The sequence below is a fragment of the Atta colombica genome, unplaced genomic scaffold (assembly GCF_001594045.1).
Source record: "Atta colombica isolate Treedump-2 unplaced genomic scaffold, Acol1.0 scaffold207, whole genome shotgun sequence".
NCBI classification, from domain to species: domain Eukaryota; kingdom Metazoa; phylum Arthropoda; class Insecta; order Hymenoptera; family Formicidae; genus Atta; species Atta colombica.
The window spans coordinates 1,856,954-1,877,169 of NW_017259302.1; the positions used below are offsets into that span (position 1 = coordinate 1,856,954).

The 20,216-nt window shown below is 30.3% G+C and overlaps 1 protein-coding gene across 1 annotated transcript; it reads left to right on the top strand.

The window, feature by feature from the left end:
- The first annotated feature begins 699 nt into the window (after positions 1 to 699).
- LOC108687421 (T-box protein 2-like) lies at positions 700 to 15,680 on the top strand. Its single transcript, XM_018193174.1, has 5 exons — positions 700 to 977; positions 3,236 to 3,377; positions 9,759 to 10,059; positions 14,345 to 14,491; positions 15,054 to 15,680. Exons 1-5 carry the CDS (start codon positions 878 to 880, stop codon positions 15,678 to 15,680), a joined length of 1,317 nt encoding a protein of 438 aa, XP_018048663.1. The 5' UTR covers positions 700 to 877.
- The last annotated feature ends 4,536 nt before the right edge of the window (positions 15,681 to 20,216 follow it).

The window sequence follows — 20,216 nt, forward strand, 5'->3', positions numbered from 1 at the left end:
ATCCACATATTAACTCTTCGTCACATTATACATTTTGTGACATATACAACATACTGAGTTCTATATAAAAATTATTGCATAAAAACATATAACAAATTCTTTTTTCAATCAGATCTAAGGAATATAATATGGTATCAAGGTGAAACGTATTATATTAATCTTTATTAATAAAAAAAAAAATCACAGCATCTAAAGAAAGAATTGGATATGTATATCATGCGAAAGAGACATCGAAGGATTAAATAGAGCGATACATTTAGAAAAGGAATTAAAATATTTAAAATAAAATATTTAAAAGATTAAATATTTAGAGATGTTTAAAGATCTATTTACTTTAATAGATTTTTCTCTAAGAAAATGTTATTGGGGAAAAGTTAGCAGCTTTTAAGTAGATAGCCATAGATAGGCGTCGAAAAATCAGAAAAATGTAACTTGTATGACGCATCTCACATACTTTCTTACCTTGTAATATCTTCCTCCTTTTTTCTCTCTCTCTTTCGAGTGTTATATTTGTCGCCTGAGAAGCAATGTGCAAAGGCGACACACATATGCGACTTTTGGCGCATCCTGGCCTCCCCCCCACTTGAGATAGAGATGCAGCCAATCGAGTTCGCGTAGGCGGTGCGACAATGTCTGAGGGCGGCCGTGCTGGACCAACGAGCGCGCGAATCGGTGATGTAGTTGGGACTTTGGGAGTTGGGTCCGTATACTATTGCACTGATTTCGTGGCAAGAGTCCAAAGAGTCGAAGTAGCCGTCTCAGTCTGTTTCATAAGTATAGAAGGGTGCACGTGAATCCAACAATTTGTTCTGAGCATTTCCACAATATCTTCGGAGATCGACAATTGAAAAGGGGATAAAACGTCGATCCTCCAGAAATGTTTCTTCAAGATATAAGCAATTCAGTGCCCCTACAACTGCAGCTACTGGGATCGCCAGTCTTAACGCAGCACCCATCAATCGTTCTGCGGAACTTTGGTATGTACTGTTATTCCTAATAACTTTCAGTCTGTCTTATATTCAACTGTCTATAATCAACAATAATATGATGAGACCGTGAAGGTTAATGGTTTATGTTTACGATTTAGGAATTTGAATCTTTAACACAATTAGGCTTACATTTGTCGTACGACAAATTTTTCAAGCATCATTAATTGGCTCCAAAACAGTTTCTTCTTAAATAATAATTTCTCTGTCTATAACCAATTAACAGGCTCGAAAAATTTATTGTATGACAAAAAACGGATAAATGAAATGAGCACGTTTAGATACATATATGATATTTCAATATAATTCTAATTTTATAATAATACCGAAATAAAGTAATATGTATATACAAGGTAATTGTAAAATATTGAGTTGTCCGGAAAGTTCGTGCCAACTAACTTAAATAATTTAATAAATGTATACTAAAATTTAAATTTTCTGCGTTTCAATTTTCCTTCAATATCGGTACAAACTTTCCGGACAACTCAATATAAAAGTGTGACATAAAATCGTAAAAGATAACATATAACTTTTCTCTGATATAATTAACTATAATCATTCGATTAAGTCTTTCATCTTCACTTTCTTCTCATTTTTTTTCTTCAAAATTAATTGTTTATATTGTGGTTTGAATTATTTTATTATCGAAAAAATTAAATTGTTTTACCGAAAATTCTTAGCATGACGATTAAGTTATAATACATTTTTAGAAATTTTTAAAAAGTTATAAATTGTTAGAAATATATATTGATATAATACGTAAAAATATCTAAGATATATATAATTTACAACTATAATTTCCCACTCAATTCAATCTTTTATTTTCACTTTTTCTTCATTTTTTCTTCATAAAATTAAATTGTTATTGTTTATCGCAATTATTATTTATTTATTTATTTTTAATTTAAAAGCAAGATGATTAAGTTATGAATTTTCAAGAAGGGAATCTGTTTTACGGAGAAAATGATTTTTCATATAGTGATAGTTGATATTTCATGAGATCAATGCGAATTTTGGAATTTTGCCTGTGAAAATCTGAGACCAGCATCCATTTGCGGTGTTTTTAAAAGAGAAAGGTCGCTCCCAATCGATTTGCACTATAATGAAGATATCGTGTTCTTCTCGGTCACCCTGTATCGATGTCGATCACCAAATATCCCATGTAATGCGACACACATTGGGCACTGCGAGCGCCTTGATTATTTCGTGAAAGATGAAAGGATACCGACCTTCGGTCAGGCAAATAATCGTTATCTACCTACTATGAATGGCTTTTTACTGCGGTTTACGGGTACCCAGATAATCGTGTCCATACTTAATGCTACAAGTGCGGTCGACGATGGTGTTGTAAAGGGTAGCCCCTGCTGTTCCGCTATTTATGTTACCTCACCCACGTTAATTTTTTCCTACTCATCCTCATTGTTAGATAGCGTCGTCTTTTCAAAAGAAATGTTGCCTACGCACTATTGGTAATTCGAATCGCGTAAGATAGTGGCGAGCGATCATCATTATATTAAATTGAATTCTCTCAGTCTTAATATTTGCAGTATATTATTGTCATATTCCCTTTTCTTTCCTTTTTCTGAGCGTTTTCCAGCAAAGATATTTGAACATTACACAAATAACAATAAATCATTATATAAAGTCTTATTATTATTCATTAAAGTTAAATTATTCATTAAATTATATAAAGTCTTATTATTATTCATTAAACACACAGATAAAATGATTTATTGTGTTAGACTAATATCACATTTTTATCTATTTTTGTCATACGACAAGTTTTTCAAACCTAGGATAGAGAGATTCTTGGATTTTTCTGTCTTGCAGCCAATCAACAAATTCGAAATCTTTGTTATATTATATAACACATGAAATATTAAACTTGGATTGCGGGAACTTTCCAACAAATGATACAGTGATCATTTCACCTTTATTACAATAAATTTAACAAAACAAACATATAACATGTATGTAATGATTCATTGTGTCACAGTGTATCATTTGTGTCTCTTGTTATTAAATAAGAAAATCCTTGTGTCTCTTATTATTAGAAAACGTTCTTTATTTGAAAGTTTTTAGCTGTCGTTATTGTATATATTACATATTGTATATCTTACAAAAATATTCATGATTTGGTAATAAATCGCACTTTTAACGCTGAATTATCTTTAGATGATTAATATCGCCGCATTTTGTACATTCTTTTTTTTATCAATTAACTAATTGATTATGCTATTAATTTGCAGATGAGAGGATGAGTTCAAACGGATGGTTATGCCAACCAAATCCTCCATTATTACACGGTGTCACTGCGGAATTAGCTAATCGAAATCTTTGGCAACAATTTCACGAGTACAACACAGAAATGATAATAACGAAGTCTGGTCGGTGAGTGCCTCATTTTGTTGTTTTTTCTTTCTTTTTTAAAGCAGATGTCAAAATTATATACTATTTTTTATACTATTTCTTATATTTTTTATATTATTTGTAAGTCCTTCGCTAAAAGTAAATAAGATAACAATTAAAAAATAGTTCGAACTTAAATGTCGCAAATTAAATCAAACGATAAAATACACAATGACAAATTTTATCATGGCGCGAAATTATAACAATCTCTCAAATTCTTGTTCCTTCAGTCCACGGGAGATAAAACAAAAAAAAAAACTCGAAATTCAATATAATAGATCTAGATAAATCGTCAATAAAACCGTAATTGGAGGTACGAAAATTCAGTATTCGTAATAATAATTATTCACGTTTCCGCGCGCGTTTATATGACGCGTCTGAGTGGCATGGGATCGTGGCGCCCGTGTCCTCACTTGGAGACAAGCAAGACGAGATATTTTCCTTGAGACCTCTTCTTCTTTCGGCGCCCGTGAGGGGTGCATCGAAGAGATGCCGACCACTCCCCCCCTGTCTGCAACCGGAGGCCCAGTCAGGCGCCACGCCGACACTCTCGAAGCCATCGCGGTACGATACCGTTACGAAACAATGGATTTCGCAAAAAAAAAAAAAACAATACAAGAGCACTATCCCTTATCGCCGTGTTATAGTGGCCAAGGACATGAGGGAATACGATCTAAAATTCTTTCCGGATAAAATTTCTATAGACTACTAGATCTTGAGAATGGAAAAAGATATTCGTTGTGTACCTTTTATTTCAAGAGAAAATTATTTTTTTATATTTTCTTTTTGAAAATGTTTACATAAAAATTTACATTTTTACATAGTCATCGAGCTCCTTATGCTGTAGTCTCTATACTATACCTATCTACCTAAAGTTTTTTTTTTTACCTGACATATGGAAACCATTAATCGTTTTTAACGACTTGTCGGATCATTTTCCATTATAATATAGTATTTAACGCAGGTATTCTGACACATTAAGTTCTGCGCAGTGGAAGTTAAGTGGTTCCAGGTGACCCTTACATGCTTTTTCATTTTCATTCATCAAATTCTTGGAAGTTAGAGCCTAAGGAATTTTATAAATTGCATTTCGTGCTTAGAGTAATAAGAGTTATACTCTTTCCGAAAATTTAGCCGATAAGGTGAGATGTCTGAAAAAAAAAGCATAAAAATGAAAGTAAAATAATGAAAGTAAAAGATTTCTGTTCTAATTTTGTTTTTATTATATTAGTAAAATAAATTAATATATTTATTTTTTTATAATACTTAATTAACCTACTACTAAAAAAAAATAAATAAAGTAAATTATTATAATATTTAACTTAAGATTAAAAAGAATATATATTTTGCGATTACTAACAATAAGATGATTTATTAAGAGAGTCGTAAAAAATATAAAATTTTTAGAATATTTAAAATTAAATTTGATTCTTAAATAAATCAACACTTTTTATTTGCAACTATTTACATTATTGCTTTACTGCTTGACTGCGATTGATTTACGTTTTTATACAAATAATGTTACAACGCCTTGTTCTCTTTCAAATTACAATATTAAATTTTGTCGGGAATGATTTAGCAACATGTTTTTCTGAACGTTACAATATTCCAAAACCTTTTTCATCTAACGGGATTCGTTTTTACCTAAGGAATTGATATCGTGGACATTTAGTCTCAGTATCAATCTTCTTTTTTCCACCGTTTCCAAAATTTGGTCTGACGCTTATTTCTGAAATTTTCTTAATGGTGTGTGCGATAGCATCGTTTTCTTAACTAGACAGACGGGCATTCCGAAATGACGACAATGCGATTAGTCTCGCAGAAGGTGTTTGTCGCACAAGGTGATGCACCACAACATGCCTTTACGACTTGCCTTTATCGTCTCAATCAATAGGCGTTATAATAGTTAGAAATTTTTCGTCTTTTAACGTCATCATTTTAACGTATTATAATATTAGTCAGAAGGACTAGTCGCTTTGTCGCATCCCGTTTTCTTATCGACAGAAGCTTTCGGAATGTCTCGCCGGAAACTATTGAACAATTTCTTCTCAGACTGGGGACTCGAGGTCGAAATAATCGTGATAAACGTACGTAGAATTTTGCGTGGTTTTAAGTAGATAATGCGAACGGGCGTGATATCACGCACTATGCTTTCATGTTATATCGGCATCGCGTGGGCGTAAAAACCGGAAGGACGGAAAGAAGGAAGGAAGATCGAGCGATCACGGAGAGATTTGTAGCCACTTATGAACGTTCGTAACTTAGAAGCTATTTACGATTAGTCACACACGACTTTCACACAACAAAGCGCTGACATTTGCGAAATTCCTTCGATTAGTCTTCCTCAGGCACGTGGCACGATGTAATAAATAATGTCGAATGTTTTTCGAACTATACATTTCTAGTTATATCTTAGGAATAGATTTTTGGAAAAATATATTGTAAAAATTTCTTCTATTACAATATAATAAAAGTTATGATGTAATACAATAAAAAGATCATCGATACTAACGGATTTTACGCGAAGTTGATATTTTTTAAGAATCATTTATATTATATAGTTTATTTAGTTTATTATATTTCAGTACATATACAATTTATTAATACAGAGTATTTTTTCACTTATTTTGTATTTTATTTTTTAAATATTTTTTTAAATTTACGCGATTTTTTTTGTATTTTCTTGTACATCTGTTCCCAATAAAAATGATCGTTGCGTGTTATTTCGGGGAATCGCTTTTTCTAAAAAAATCGCATTTCCTGGCGTTTCTTTTGCGGAAGACAATTTACTTTTGTAAGGTTATACGTGAATATCTCATTACGTGACTTTGGACCACCTAAAGTTTCTGCTGGTCGACGCAGGGTGACCATCGATCGTGATTTTAACGAGCTAACGAATCACAAGCGGATGATCGGCGTTTTGAACAAAAAAACGTTGAGACACATGTTTATCTTCACCAGGGCGGTCTAGTCGCGACAATAGCGACGAAGGTGTCTGTCTCTTCGTACGTGTCTCTTCCGGCGTGCCGCTATTCGTAGTTCACCACGTGCCCACCACGTGCTTCTTTTCTCTTCCTCTCTCGCACTAGATCTTGCGAATTTCACAATCATACAATTTATATTCTACAGCACGATATTTGTACATTTGCACAGCTTCCGCGCTTTGGAATATATATTAATGTCTTTCTTCTTTTTAAGTACTATTTTAGCTTCTGTGCGACACAGTCTATTTTATCTTTGGTCATCTTAACAATGAATACAATAATAAAATAAAATCGAAAAATAACAAAAGTGTAACAAAAGTGACAATTGACAGATAGATCTTTCTTGAATACGAAAACTTATTAAAGAAAATCCGTTGAAAACAAATTATATATTTCTGATGAATGGAAGTTCCCTCTGGGGAATTTATTTGGTTTCGACTTTTAAAAAACTATCCTATTGTGCGCGTGTATTTCTTGAACCCTTCTCGGAAATCTTTTTCAATTGACAAAAGCAGTCTCTCTTTCTTCTAGAAAATTATTTTTAATTGTCATAAACTGAAAATGTTATAAAAATTGTTATAAAAAATGTTATAAAAATTGTTATAAAAATTGTTCATTGAAAAAAAAAACAAAAGATTTCTTTTAAAATATTATAAAAAATTTATAATCCTTTTTCAAAAATCTTTTTTAGAGAAATGCAGTTTATCTTTCCTCTAAAAAAAAAATTTTTAATTGTCATAAATTAAAGAAACATTAAAAATTGTCGATTGTTTAGAAAAAAAATATAAGTTTTCTTATAAGTGACATGAAAAACCTTTGTCATTTTTATACCCCTTTCAGAAATCTTTCTTATGTGAGTTAAAAAAAGAAGAAAAAAAAGAAGTAATCTTAAAAAAATAACATGGATTTAGATAAGCTTTACAACAAGAAATATGTTAAAAAAGTGATAAATTTAATGAAATATGAAAAATAGAGAAATGGGGAAATACATCACGGTTTTGAGCCAACTTTCGTCAGACTTACCTAAAGATATATGTATGTATGTACGTAGATGTGTTTACTGTTTTTATGTATTCATTGTGTATTTCATCATCGGGGATACATATCGGAATTCGGAGGTATATCGAACAGACGCGTGTGCTTCTCGTACAAGGAGATACGAGTAGTCCACGCGACTTTCGAGTGGCCCTGTAATCGGCGGAATGAAACGCGGGCCAGAGCTCGTGCCACCGAGACACGGCGTTATATCACATCATTACAGACGTTATCTCGTTGCTGCGTAATCGCAAGAGGCTCTTTAAACCAGATGCGTCTGTCGCACGAGCACCCGATAGCTGAACCGTCGCGTTCCAGTGATATTAGAGTCACTCTGATTGTGAGTCGTACGAACAATGAATGACCTGATCAAAATGATGTTTTCACCGCTTTATCGACTTTTTTTAAAATTGATAAAGAACTCTAGAAACTGTACTGTAGAAACTCTTTGGGGAGGACAATCAGAACTTTACTTATTTTTTTCAAATTTTAAAAAAGTAAGGCCAAAGGTATCAACATTTTTTATTCACTAAAAGAATCAAGCGAATTATTATGAAAATAAGGAGAGTGATAGGAAATTAAATATTTTATCAGAATATAAATTATGAAAAAAAAAATTTCAGAATTTCATCTCTTACACAAGAAATATAAATCTATTAATCTAATTAAAAAGTGGAAATGGAGTGTCAATAATGATCGCTCGGTATTTCTATAAATGAAATTTTTTCATTTAGATAAATAAAATTACAATCGTATTCAACAATTTAAAAACTATAAGATTACATGTAATTATACATGTAATTTTTGTTACGTTTTTTAGATAAAAATTAGCTTATTTATCTTTTATTCATCATTCTTTTCATTCAATCGTGATTATATTATTGCGATCAAATCTTAAATAATAATAATAATAATAATAATAATAATAAGAGAGAGAAAAAAATTATTTAACGTAAAAGACGAGATTTTGTCACGTCACAATAATAATCAAAGAAAACGAATCTCTTATAACGGTACATTTCAAAAGAATGAGGAAAGATAATATGATTGCTATATTCGATAATTTATAACGACATACAGAAATTTTTTGCTACATTATTGAAAAGTCCTGGATTCACCATCTTTTAAAGAAAAGTCTCGAAGCTTGCCATTTTTATACCTGCTAATGTATTGACAATGACAAAAACCGGGCGGAGACCGGGCATGTAAAGGCCACATCCTTTGTCAGCTGCCGACTTGATACGAAGGCAAACGCTAAATGTGCCGTAGAGGAAAACCGCAATTAGGCAAGCAAACGGGACTGCGACTCGATTTGACCTACCGTAGAAATATTTGCGCAGCCGGAAAAACTAGTTGACGAGGGTGAGAGTATGGAAGTCCCGCGTAGTAACAGGAGCAGACTTAACGCGTCGTCCTCTCGGCGACGCCCACTCGTCGCCGGCACGTTAATAACTAACGAAACCTTCGAAGGTCTTTGTTCTTCGAGAGAGTGCGAATACTACCTGCACGAAATGAGACCTTTTCTTCAATAGCGTCAAAAGTCTTCGAAGTAAAAGTTATCTACAAAATGGCTATGCGTCATTTCCAACACTTTATGTCATTGATAGATAACACTAGTTTACAGCTAAAATGATTTTGAACCTGGCAAGGTGTTTCTTACAGATTTTTGAATTCTGTAAATGACGCTGCAAATCAAATTTTATTAGCAGATTTAAGAAAAAAATTAAATTTTATGCATTAAAAATGGTTTCTCTAATATATTTTGAATTTTTTTATAAACAAAGATTAACATTATATTGAATTCTGATTAGAAAAGCCATAAATTAATTCATCTACTTTAAAATAAGGTCATTGAAGCTTATTTCTTTTTTTAAAAAAGCAAAAATATTTATTAACTTCAACCAGAGGAATGTTCACTAATTCGTGACGTTATATAGTTTATAATAGTAATTCTCAACTGTTCTTTTCTTTATTTTCGTTTGAAGGAGGGGAAGAAAAACTACAGGGATTAAATTACGATACGTGTCTAATGATTGTAGTGCTGCGTTTTAGGGGTTGATTTGCAATAATTCCACAAACAGCCAAAATTGATTTTCATATCGAACGCATTTTGTAGCTAAAGAAAAATATTGTCTTCTTTTTTTAATTTCCTTATTATCTACGAAAAGAATTAGAAATATTACGGAGAATTCTCTCCTAATGAAAAATTATATTATTTTTGTTATATTTTTGCAAGTACTTCAAATTTTGTGATTTAGGGAAATTTTGAAATTTGAAGCTCATTGACTCAATATTATTGTTATCCAATAAATTATTTATGGGACATTTTTTTTATCTTTTACAGACGTATGTTTCCGTACGTGCAAATAAACATAAACGGTTTGCAAAAGCGTGAAATTTATCATGTATTCTTGGAGATAGCACCAGCCTCCAATCAACGGCACAAGTACTGCGGATACGAGAACGGGAATAAGAATGGCAATGTGGGTGGCTGGAGCATCGCGGGACCGGCAGATCCGCAGCATCCCTTAAACCGTAGGCTTTATCAGCATCCCGACAGTCCCGCGACTGGCGAGCACTGGATGGAAAATTCGATCAATTTTATCAAATTAAAACTTACAAACAACGTCAATGACAAGAGTAACGTAAGTATAATATACGCTGATTAATGCCTAAATTCTAAGTAGAATCGTAAAGCTCGTAACATATTCTTGTAGGATTTGTAAAAATTTTTAAGTGCTTGTACCTTTATACAATATTTTTACAGACAGCTTCTTACTAGTCATAAAATTTACAAGAAATCGTAGATATTTACGAATAATCGTACATCTTACGATACGCATAAAATTAGAATATTAGTCATAAGTACTTACAAGTTTTGCGAGAACACGTTACAAGTCTTACGATTGTGTTTAGAATTGACCCATAAATTATTGTATTTATTATAATTAGTATGCAATACAATTCAATAAAAGTTACCATTTGAAGTAACAATTTATCTTTAGTTATTTATTAATTTTATTAAAAACAATATTTTATATGAAATACATTGTTTGATGGGATTCGTCGAATATGCATTTAGATTTTTTATCTTTAATTTTTCCAATAAATCAAGGTAATTTTTGTCTTTTTAAATCTTTTTTTTTAATCGTTCTTTTAATTAAACATATAGTCTGTTTCGAGACAAATTTATTATTAAAATGTTGATCTTTCGAGATCATTCAAGGTCATTTACAATCGTTTGAAGTCTTATTTTTTTATCAATGAACTTCAAATCTTTTGGAAGACATTTCATCCACCACCAAAGTATGAATTCCAGCATAACCTCGCAAATATAAATAGTAAGTCTTAAGTCTTAATAGTAAGTCTTAAGAAATTGATCACTCACAACCGAATGTAAGAAGAATAATTAACTGTGATTAGTCGATTCTTTAAGACTTAAGGCTACTCTATTGTGTTTGCGGAGTAATAGAACTCCTTCTCAGAATGACCGTCGAGTTTGAGAAACACTCAACGTGTTTTGTGGTCGTTGAATAGGAAGAAGTAAGACATCTTATACTTCTCACTAAGCCTTCTGAATTTGACGTTTGCAGACTATTTTCTTTTCTTATGAGGACTTTATAAAAGATAAAGTATATTGATAAAAATGTTTCTCAAACTCAAAAGTCATTTTGAGAAGGAGCATCATAGTGTTATCGCACTATACTCTGATGACGAATGGAACATTTTTCAAATTATTTTGAAATTTATTAATAAAAAAATAAAAGACTTTAAACAATCATAATTGGCCTCGAAAAATATTAAACTAAAAATCGATAAACTTGTCACGAAATAGGTTACACATCTAAAAAAAAGGATTCTGTTCTACTTAAAAAAAAACAAAGATTATTCGTACGTCAGAAAATTTAAGACATAAAAAGATTTTAATGCATCCATTCGAAGAGTCCCAAATGTATTTCATAAAACTTTTTTTAATAAAATCAATAAGAAATAAATCATTTCAGATGACAGTATTTGTTGAATCATCCTGTATGCTAAGTTTAAAAGTATTGAAATATGAAAACATCTAATTATAAGTTTGGATTTTATATATAACAGTATATAAAAGAACAAAGGATAAAATAAATTATTTGTTAATTAAAAGGAAATCTGCATATGTAATACATATATACGTATATATAAAATATATACATTTTTTAATTAACAAATAACTTATTTTATTTTTTTAATAAACATTTGGTATTGTAACACAGATAATATTTAGTTAATAATTATACTTGCTACACAATTATCTCATAAAACGGTGCACAAAAGAAAATAGAGAAATACGTACAAACGAAATACGTTGCAAACGAAAGATAAGACAATCCCTTAGAGAAAGAAAGATAATAGATAAATACGTATTGAAAACGAAGGATAAGACAATCCCTTGGAGGAAATAGAAGGAGAAAAATTTAGTGGCCGTCGCTCATTTATCTAGTTCTTCCATGTTTTGACAGCTTTGAAATGTTTTTAAAAATCCTCATTCTCCACTCCCATCTCCGCTGTTCTGGTTCATATTACGTTTCTTTTCCCTTTTGTAATGTACGAAGAAATCGTTAGCTCGTTTATCTAATTCAATTTCGATTCATTTTTTTTTAAGCATTAACTCAATTATGCGTTTCCACCAATGTAGATTAAAGTTAATCTACACACATTGATGGAAGTGGGTATTAATAATTATTTGTAAGGCGCTACAATATTTCCTGTTTCCTTTTTACTTTTTCCTTCTCTCTATTTTTTCTATTTTCTTTATGTATATCTTTAGATAATAAGTACATTATAATAACTAGATAATAGACAAAAAAGTGATACAATCTATGTCTCTTATGGGATAACTGTGATATAAGAACACACTTACAATTAATTTTTCCTAACATTAAAAAAGTGATGACTTTCTCTCTCTCTCTCTCTCTCTCTTTCTCTCTCTTTATAAACAAGTTTTAATTTATTATTAAAAAATATATAGGTATATGTATTGATTTGGTATACGTAAGAATTTATTTTCGAAGACTTCTAATATTTTTATGGATATTCTGGCTATTCTCTCACGAAATTCGCTCGAAAGCGAAAGTGTCTTGTGGTTGAGGATTAAAGAAATTTCTGAGAAAAAAAGATCGGCGATGCATTTTCCGGGGGAAACTTAAGCTACTCAAGACGGTGCGGCACATCGATGGTCGATCCATCTATGGAGACCGATGGCGTCTATGAGGAACGCAGATTAACACGCTCCACAACACCCTGTAATCGATATACCTCCCTTTCCTGGGGCTGAACGAGAGTGAGTTTGTTTACGAGCCGATGGAGTTCCTAGCTGCCGCCATCGCCGTTGGTGTTAAGGACGCCGTTTTACGGTTCTCTTCTGCCTTTGTCGATGGCAAAAAGGATCCGCATGGAGAGCAAAAGCACGGCGGCACTTTTGCCCCTCGTTATTGTCCATTAGTGCTGATTCATGCATGAAAAGCGTCACGATAATCCATAAAGGTTCGCGGCTAGACAGCGGCGACAAACAAGAGATTCGCATTGTTGCGCGTTTATCAATTTCGTCACCTTTCCCTTCAACAAGGAAACAAGCAAGATCAGATCTGAGATTTAAGAAGATCTATTTAATCTCTATGATCTATCTACTCTAAAGCAACTAATCAGAAGAGCTTATGAAGGCAATCAGAAAAGATTATGAAGAATTGTTAGAAAAATGATTATGTTCGAATATAAAAAGAACCTCAAGATTTTTTATTATAAGCGATTTTGAATTGCAAAATTTTAGCAAAAAATTTTCACTAATCTCTGTTTTAGCGCGGGAGTTAACGTAACTTTCCTTTTTTAGTTCATTTCAAACAGGATTCATTTTATATCTATTGAAAATTTTAAAAATAATTAAGAAATTAATATTTTTATTAAATATTCAGCAAACCGAAATCACTGAACAGAATTCTGTTTTCATTAAATAGAATTTTTTTTTTAAATTTTTATCTAAAATATATTATACAATCAGAAGAAAAATAGATGAAGTTGAGATTTTTGAGTGTAAAATTTATTGTACCCTTACTTTTTTATTATATTTATTATATTTTTAATGTTACACCTATTTTGATATAATGAAACTTAAAATTATAACTCTTTATGTAAAATATGAATATTCCGCTTGAAATCGACTGTAATGACTACCAGATCGCGTATTGAAGTGATGCATTTTGCTCTTGATTCATACGAGAGATTCTCGGTGGCGCGGAGACATGTGATTCCGAGAAGGTTGCAGAGCTTAGTCTGGTTTTCGGGAATCGCGTCTGTGTCTACCGTCGGCCTCTTTAGAGAGGCGCCAACTTATCTCGAAAAAGCGGCGCCCCTTTTACCCGGTTCCTCAAACTAATTACGAATTTAATAAAATTCCCAGCGTTTCGTCCCACTCCTTCCGCCTCTCCACCCCCATCTGTAACTAACAGAAAGACTCTCTTCTTTCGTACTTCTCTTCCTTCTCTCCTCCAGGATCATCTTTCGCTATGCAGATACTGTATAACAGAGATTTTTTTCATATTTAACAGTCAAAAATACAAATTCTTAATGAGTAAAACTCATTTATATAATATATATTTCATATATATTTTCAGTCTTTTATAGCTTTTAATTAATAAAAAAAATCACATCGTTTAAACATACGTAAAAAAAATATCTTATAAAATATTGATTATTAATAGTTCAATAATAGTTCAATTAATTAATAGTTCAAATAATTAATTTAATAAACTTTAATGAACTTCTAAAATTGCTGATTTTAATTTTAACGACGTATGATAGAAAATCGCTTTTTAATTATCTATGTATTAATTATTTATTTTAATTATCTATTATTTTTTAAAAGTTAATAATTTAAGAAAAAAATTGATATTACAGGCAATATTAACATCAATGCACAAATACGTTCCTAAACTCTGGATAATTCGTTGCACCAATGCGACGAGTTATAATGAGCTTTTTTCTCATCCAGCCGCGTCATTCATTTTCAACGAGACGGAATTTATTGCTGTAACAGCATATCAAGTAAGTGTTATAAAATAAAATCTAAAAACGAAATTCGTTATTTCTTTTGAAACATTTACATTTTAATAACTGTGTAATTTAATCTTTTGTGTATAATCTTTCATATATCGAGAAAAATGCTAAAATGCATTGCAGTAGCTTAATGTAATTCTTCAAGCATTTGAATCTGTATAATTATAATCGATTAAATTTTTTTGATAAAAAATTTTTAAAAGTTTTATAAATTCTTCTAAGTAATACAAATTTGTTGATTCATATTAAATCAGCCTTTTATTAAGACAAAATACTTTATTTTCATTCATTTACGAAAAATAGGATGAACCATAGAAATTCGACCGTGAAAAATTAAGACTATAAAAAGTTACATATTTTAATTATAATTATATATTTTAATTATTACATATACTTATTTTTTTTTCTTTCTTTATCAATTATTATTATACATTTTATTATTTTTTTACACATCTGAAAATTGTTTTTTTCAAAATGTAGGCTATCTAACCGTAATATATGTTTCTTTGTGTTCATTGCGTCTAACGTAACGTTTGTGATCTTTTTGCAGAACGAAAACATTACGAAATTGAAGATCAATAATAATCCATTCGCAAAAGGTTTTCGCGAGACGGGACAGTCACGATTCAAGCGCAAATATCAGCAATCCGATCAACAGTCTCAATTGGGTTCCAACGGCGCGGATGATGAGAGGGGCAGCGTTTCTTTCTCCGACTCCGATTCGAATCACGTCTCAAGCGAACGGAGTAGTCTTGTGAGTAGTGAGGAAAACTTGACGCAGGAATCGAAAAGACTAAGACGTGAAATCGAAAGTAACACGGACAATGACGCACGCAATGATGTTAGGCGAATTGCCGCAAATCTGTTCGAACCGATCATTGCGGACCCAGGAATAGCATTGAATGACGAAAACGAGGTGCACCTTCATAGACCCTGGTTGAATCCACCACCACATAGTCAAATGATACCACCATTGTACTATAATCGATCTTCTCTGAATTATCAGTACGGTAATACATGGTATACGGATAATGTACAAAACTATATGACACTTCGTGATTCCCACCAGTTTCAATTCAGTAATTGTTACTGTCATCATATATTGAATGTGTTTGGAGAGCGCACTATCAGCACTCTTATATCATTCTGTCCTTATTGTACGATTAATAAACGATAAAGATAAAATGACATAACAATGCTTGATGTAGCATGTTCTTCGAATATATTCATGGCTGTGTCACATGCGGACGAACGCTGTTTTTGTTTATCTCATAATTTTGTTGCAATAAATGCTTTATGATATGGAGAGTAATATTATACGTGCGAATTAATTAAGACTGAAGATTTAAGATGACAGATAAATAATATCGAAATAATACATACACACACGCACACATGTATACATATGTATGTACATACATATACATACATATATGTATTCAAGATGTCCCAGACCATTCGCATCATCCATTTATAAAAACGAAGTTTTTATTTCAAAAATTCCAAAATTTTAATAAGTAAATCGAGTAAAACAATATATTTATATTTTTGTTTTACAATATTTTTGTTTTTCTTCAGTTCCAAATAAAAATAAACAAATTTCGGACTGGAAGTTGATATTTTTTTAATAGAATATGATTTTTTTATTCATGAATATGTAACAAAAACAATATTATGTTTCATTTAAAATAATCGACTTCCAATTTGAATTGCCCATTTTAATTTCCATGTCCACGTTTTTCCATGTCCACACTCTTTCAACTAATGCATTAGCATGATAATGCACGTTCCAGTTGTATTATAATTCAGTGATAATATTCGATTTATTTATAAAAATTTTGGGATTTTTAATAAGAACTTTTGTTTTTTCTGGAACATCCTAATACATACATATACAGGATGAATCAGAGTAATTGAACTACTTTTTTACCTTACGAGAAAATTATTGACTTTATATCTAATTATCGACTTAGCGATACAGATCAGATGCGTGAATACATGTGAATTGCTGGTTTGGGTGAACTGAAAAAAAGGCATATTTTTAATAATTTTGTATAATAAAAATAAAACCATTTTCACAACTTAATGTCAAACATACCTGTTTTTGCGTTCAGACCAACAGTTCGCACGATGTCTATCAGGAGAAATAAAATTTTTCAGTGTATGAAGTTCCCGAAGATTGCGAGGGAGGAGAGGGGGGAGGGGATAAATATATTTCCTCATATATTTTTTTACGTGACAAAAGTAGTTGTTCTAATTTAATTTTTTTTTTTTTAATGAAATCGATAATGAACTCCTCCATATTTAAATTATTGATAATTTCTCGATGAGTGTACAACAATATGATTTAAATGTTTTTGTCTCGATCGAAAATAACTTTTTAAATGTCTTAAATAAGAAAATGATTTTTTATTCGAATAAGTTGATGTAGAAATCAGAATTTAATTCATTATCACAAGTGTCATTACTAATAATATGCGATAGGTATAATTTTCAAAAATTTTGATGTTGAAGAGCTTATTTTTGACTCATTAGATTTTTTTCTACAGATTTTCTAATTGTGGTCTTATCTTTTTTGCGCTGTCCCTCGAAAACACTTCTTTCTGTTGCATATTTACAACAATTTGAGATTTTTATAGAAAGTGCAGATCTTAATCTGCGATTGTAACTGAGATGAACTATCAATTGAATGGGGACAGTTTTTTTAATTTTTGCCGTAACTTCTTTTAGTTAGATCTTATAAATTCTGAAAATAAAATAAGTCAAATAGGTTGAGAAGATATGGTGGTTCAGAGCAGAAGTCTACCATAAGGATCCCAAATATCACACAGTATGAAATTCAGTGTATGATATTCTATACATTGAATCATTCAGTGTATGAAGTACTCAGATATATCAACCTAAGAAATTGGTTTAACTACTCTGATTCACATTGTATATATCATTATATTTTCATATTGTTATATTTATTATTTGCACAATTACTTGCACGTTTTATTCTTCATTCATATAATGTGTACATATACATTATAATATATACATTATGCATATATGTATAAATGTTTATGGATCTTTAAAATGGCTTATAATTAATAGAAAATTTAAAATAGCACGATCATTTTATACCGTTTTTTCTCATAAAATTTATAATATATATATGTATAAAATATGTATAGATATATAATAACTTTTATGAAACATAAAGATAATTAAGATGCTGATTAAGCTATTTTAAAGATCTATAAACGTTTCTACGTGATTATGTACCAAAGATTGTTGTATAGATAAATAGCATAAATATTATGTAATTTTCTCTTAAATGGTTTTAATAATATGAGTTGAAACTCATTTTACAATTTGAAGATTTCACATTTAAAGTGAAAAAATTTAATGTGAGTTTTTAGCGATAAAATGCGTACGCTAAGTATATGTACACATCACTGTTCCTACATCTTGTTAATAAAAAAGGAATTAAAAAGGAATTGATTTATTTTTAGTAAGCAAAACAATGAAATCTTTTTATAAGTGTAAATATATGTATAAATAAAACATTGACAAGATATTAAAAAGTAAAAAATTTAAAGATCAAAGAGTTTATAATTTTACAATTACAATATGAATTAAGTATAAAAGTTGAAATTAAATTTAAGATTTTATATATAAAATCACCGAAGAAATACGAATGTTTGTTTTTATATGTCTCATAGATATAAATCTTTGAGTATTATTATAAATATATTGCAGTAACAAATATATCTCGATGTGAAATTTTGCGGAGCTATAAATGCAATAGCTACACGTGACATTTTTGTCGCATTTACCTATAAAGTGTCAACATGATCGAACATCTACAAATGCTATTCAAAATAATTTCAAATTGACGTTTCCCAAAAAGAATTTGCGGTTTTATTGTAGAACAAATTCATTTCTCCCAACTATACTTAATAATATATGATGAAAATGGAAGAAGAAATAAAGAGAGACGGAATTTCTGACTATTGCACAATTATTCTACCGTCGCACTTTATTTCTTTTTTTTCTCAGTTACATTCATTATAATATTTATATACCGGATATTTGGTAAAGACCGTAATAACTAAGGCCATCTTAATCAGCCAATTCCGGGATCAATCTTAAAATAAAAAAAATATTGGGATTCTTCACGTTATTTAAATATACTAATGAATTTACATTATATGATAAATTAGGACAAATGGCATTTTTTCGGAATGTCTTTAAAGTTTTAGAGATCCGAAAATCGGGATGTTCCGCAAAATTCGAGACAATTCGTTAATTTACCTCCTAGGTAAATTCCTGAGATTATTTTGAGATGATAATCCTAATCTTGATAAAAATTTTTCTCATAATTTTTCTCATAAAAATTTTTCATATAATTTTTCAGAATTTCTATATAATTTTTTAGAATTTCTATATAATTTCATAATTTTTTCGCATTTTTTATACGAATTGGAACATTTTTTAGAAAATCTACATCTCTTTTCTCAGAATTTTTCATATATGTTAATTATAAAATATCATAAGAGTTCTAAGATTTTTTGTAAGTATAATTTCTGGTAAATGTTATAAAATCTAAAAAATTTTAAAATATTTTTTTTATTATGGGAAATTATGAGAAGAGAAACTTCAGAATTCACTTGTATGAAAAATTCTGAGAGAAGATGTAAACTTTCCGAATTTTTCTGAGTATTTCTGAAAAATGTTCCAATTCGTATAAAAATTATGAAAAAAATTTTCGCCAGGGAATACTTGCAAAATGCAGGGCTATAATAGTTTTTGAATTATAAGCATTTAAAGTCAGCGAATCATATCGCCTAAAATTCGCGCGATCAGAAGTGGTTGATATTGATTTTGTTTTAAACCACATTGTATTAGAATTTTTGTCTTAAAATAAACTCAAGAATTTACTTTTAAGCGTTGCTACGGTCTTTACCGGACACCCTATATTCATCTATGAAAGCTTTTCTTCTTTTTTTCTTTTAAACATATTCTGTTAAAAGCACAAATTGCCAATAATTGCATATATTTGTTTTCCATGTTTGTTTATATAATATATATAATATATATTATTTATACATATAAATACATATGGTATAAATATATACATATAATATATATGTATAATATAACATACACATTTCTTTTATATTTTATATTATATATTATATATATAAATTATTGTAATATAATATATAATGTAAAAAATATATATAATTTATGCAAGTATGCGTGCTCGCATCTGTGTATGTATACAGAGTGTATCAAAAGTCTGGAAACGGTCGAATATCTTGAAAAAGCATAGTATTCTTGAGAAAAATGTTTCAGACAAAGTTGTAGAGTTTAAAAACGATCTTAAAAATTAACGCAATGTCATGGCTTATTTCGAGCTATAATTAAATTAACTTTGAATTAATATAATCAACAATACTCGACTTGGCAATAATTATGCTTTTTTGATTTTTTCTCCACGTACGCCTTTAATCTTTCTTCCCTGATTTTTGCAGCTTCTGTATCCTCTTCCTCATCTGAACCAAATAGATCTATGTCGTCATCATCGTCGTTTGCCTTTCTTATCGCCGAAGCTGAGACATCAGCAAAAATGCTATGCTTTTTCGATATTCGACTGTTTCCAGACTTTTAATACACCCTGTATATATATATATATATATATATATATATATATATAAATAAAACT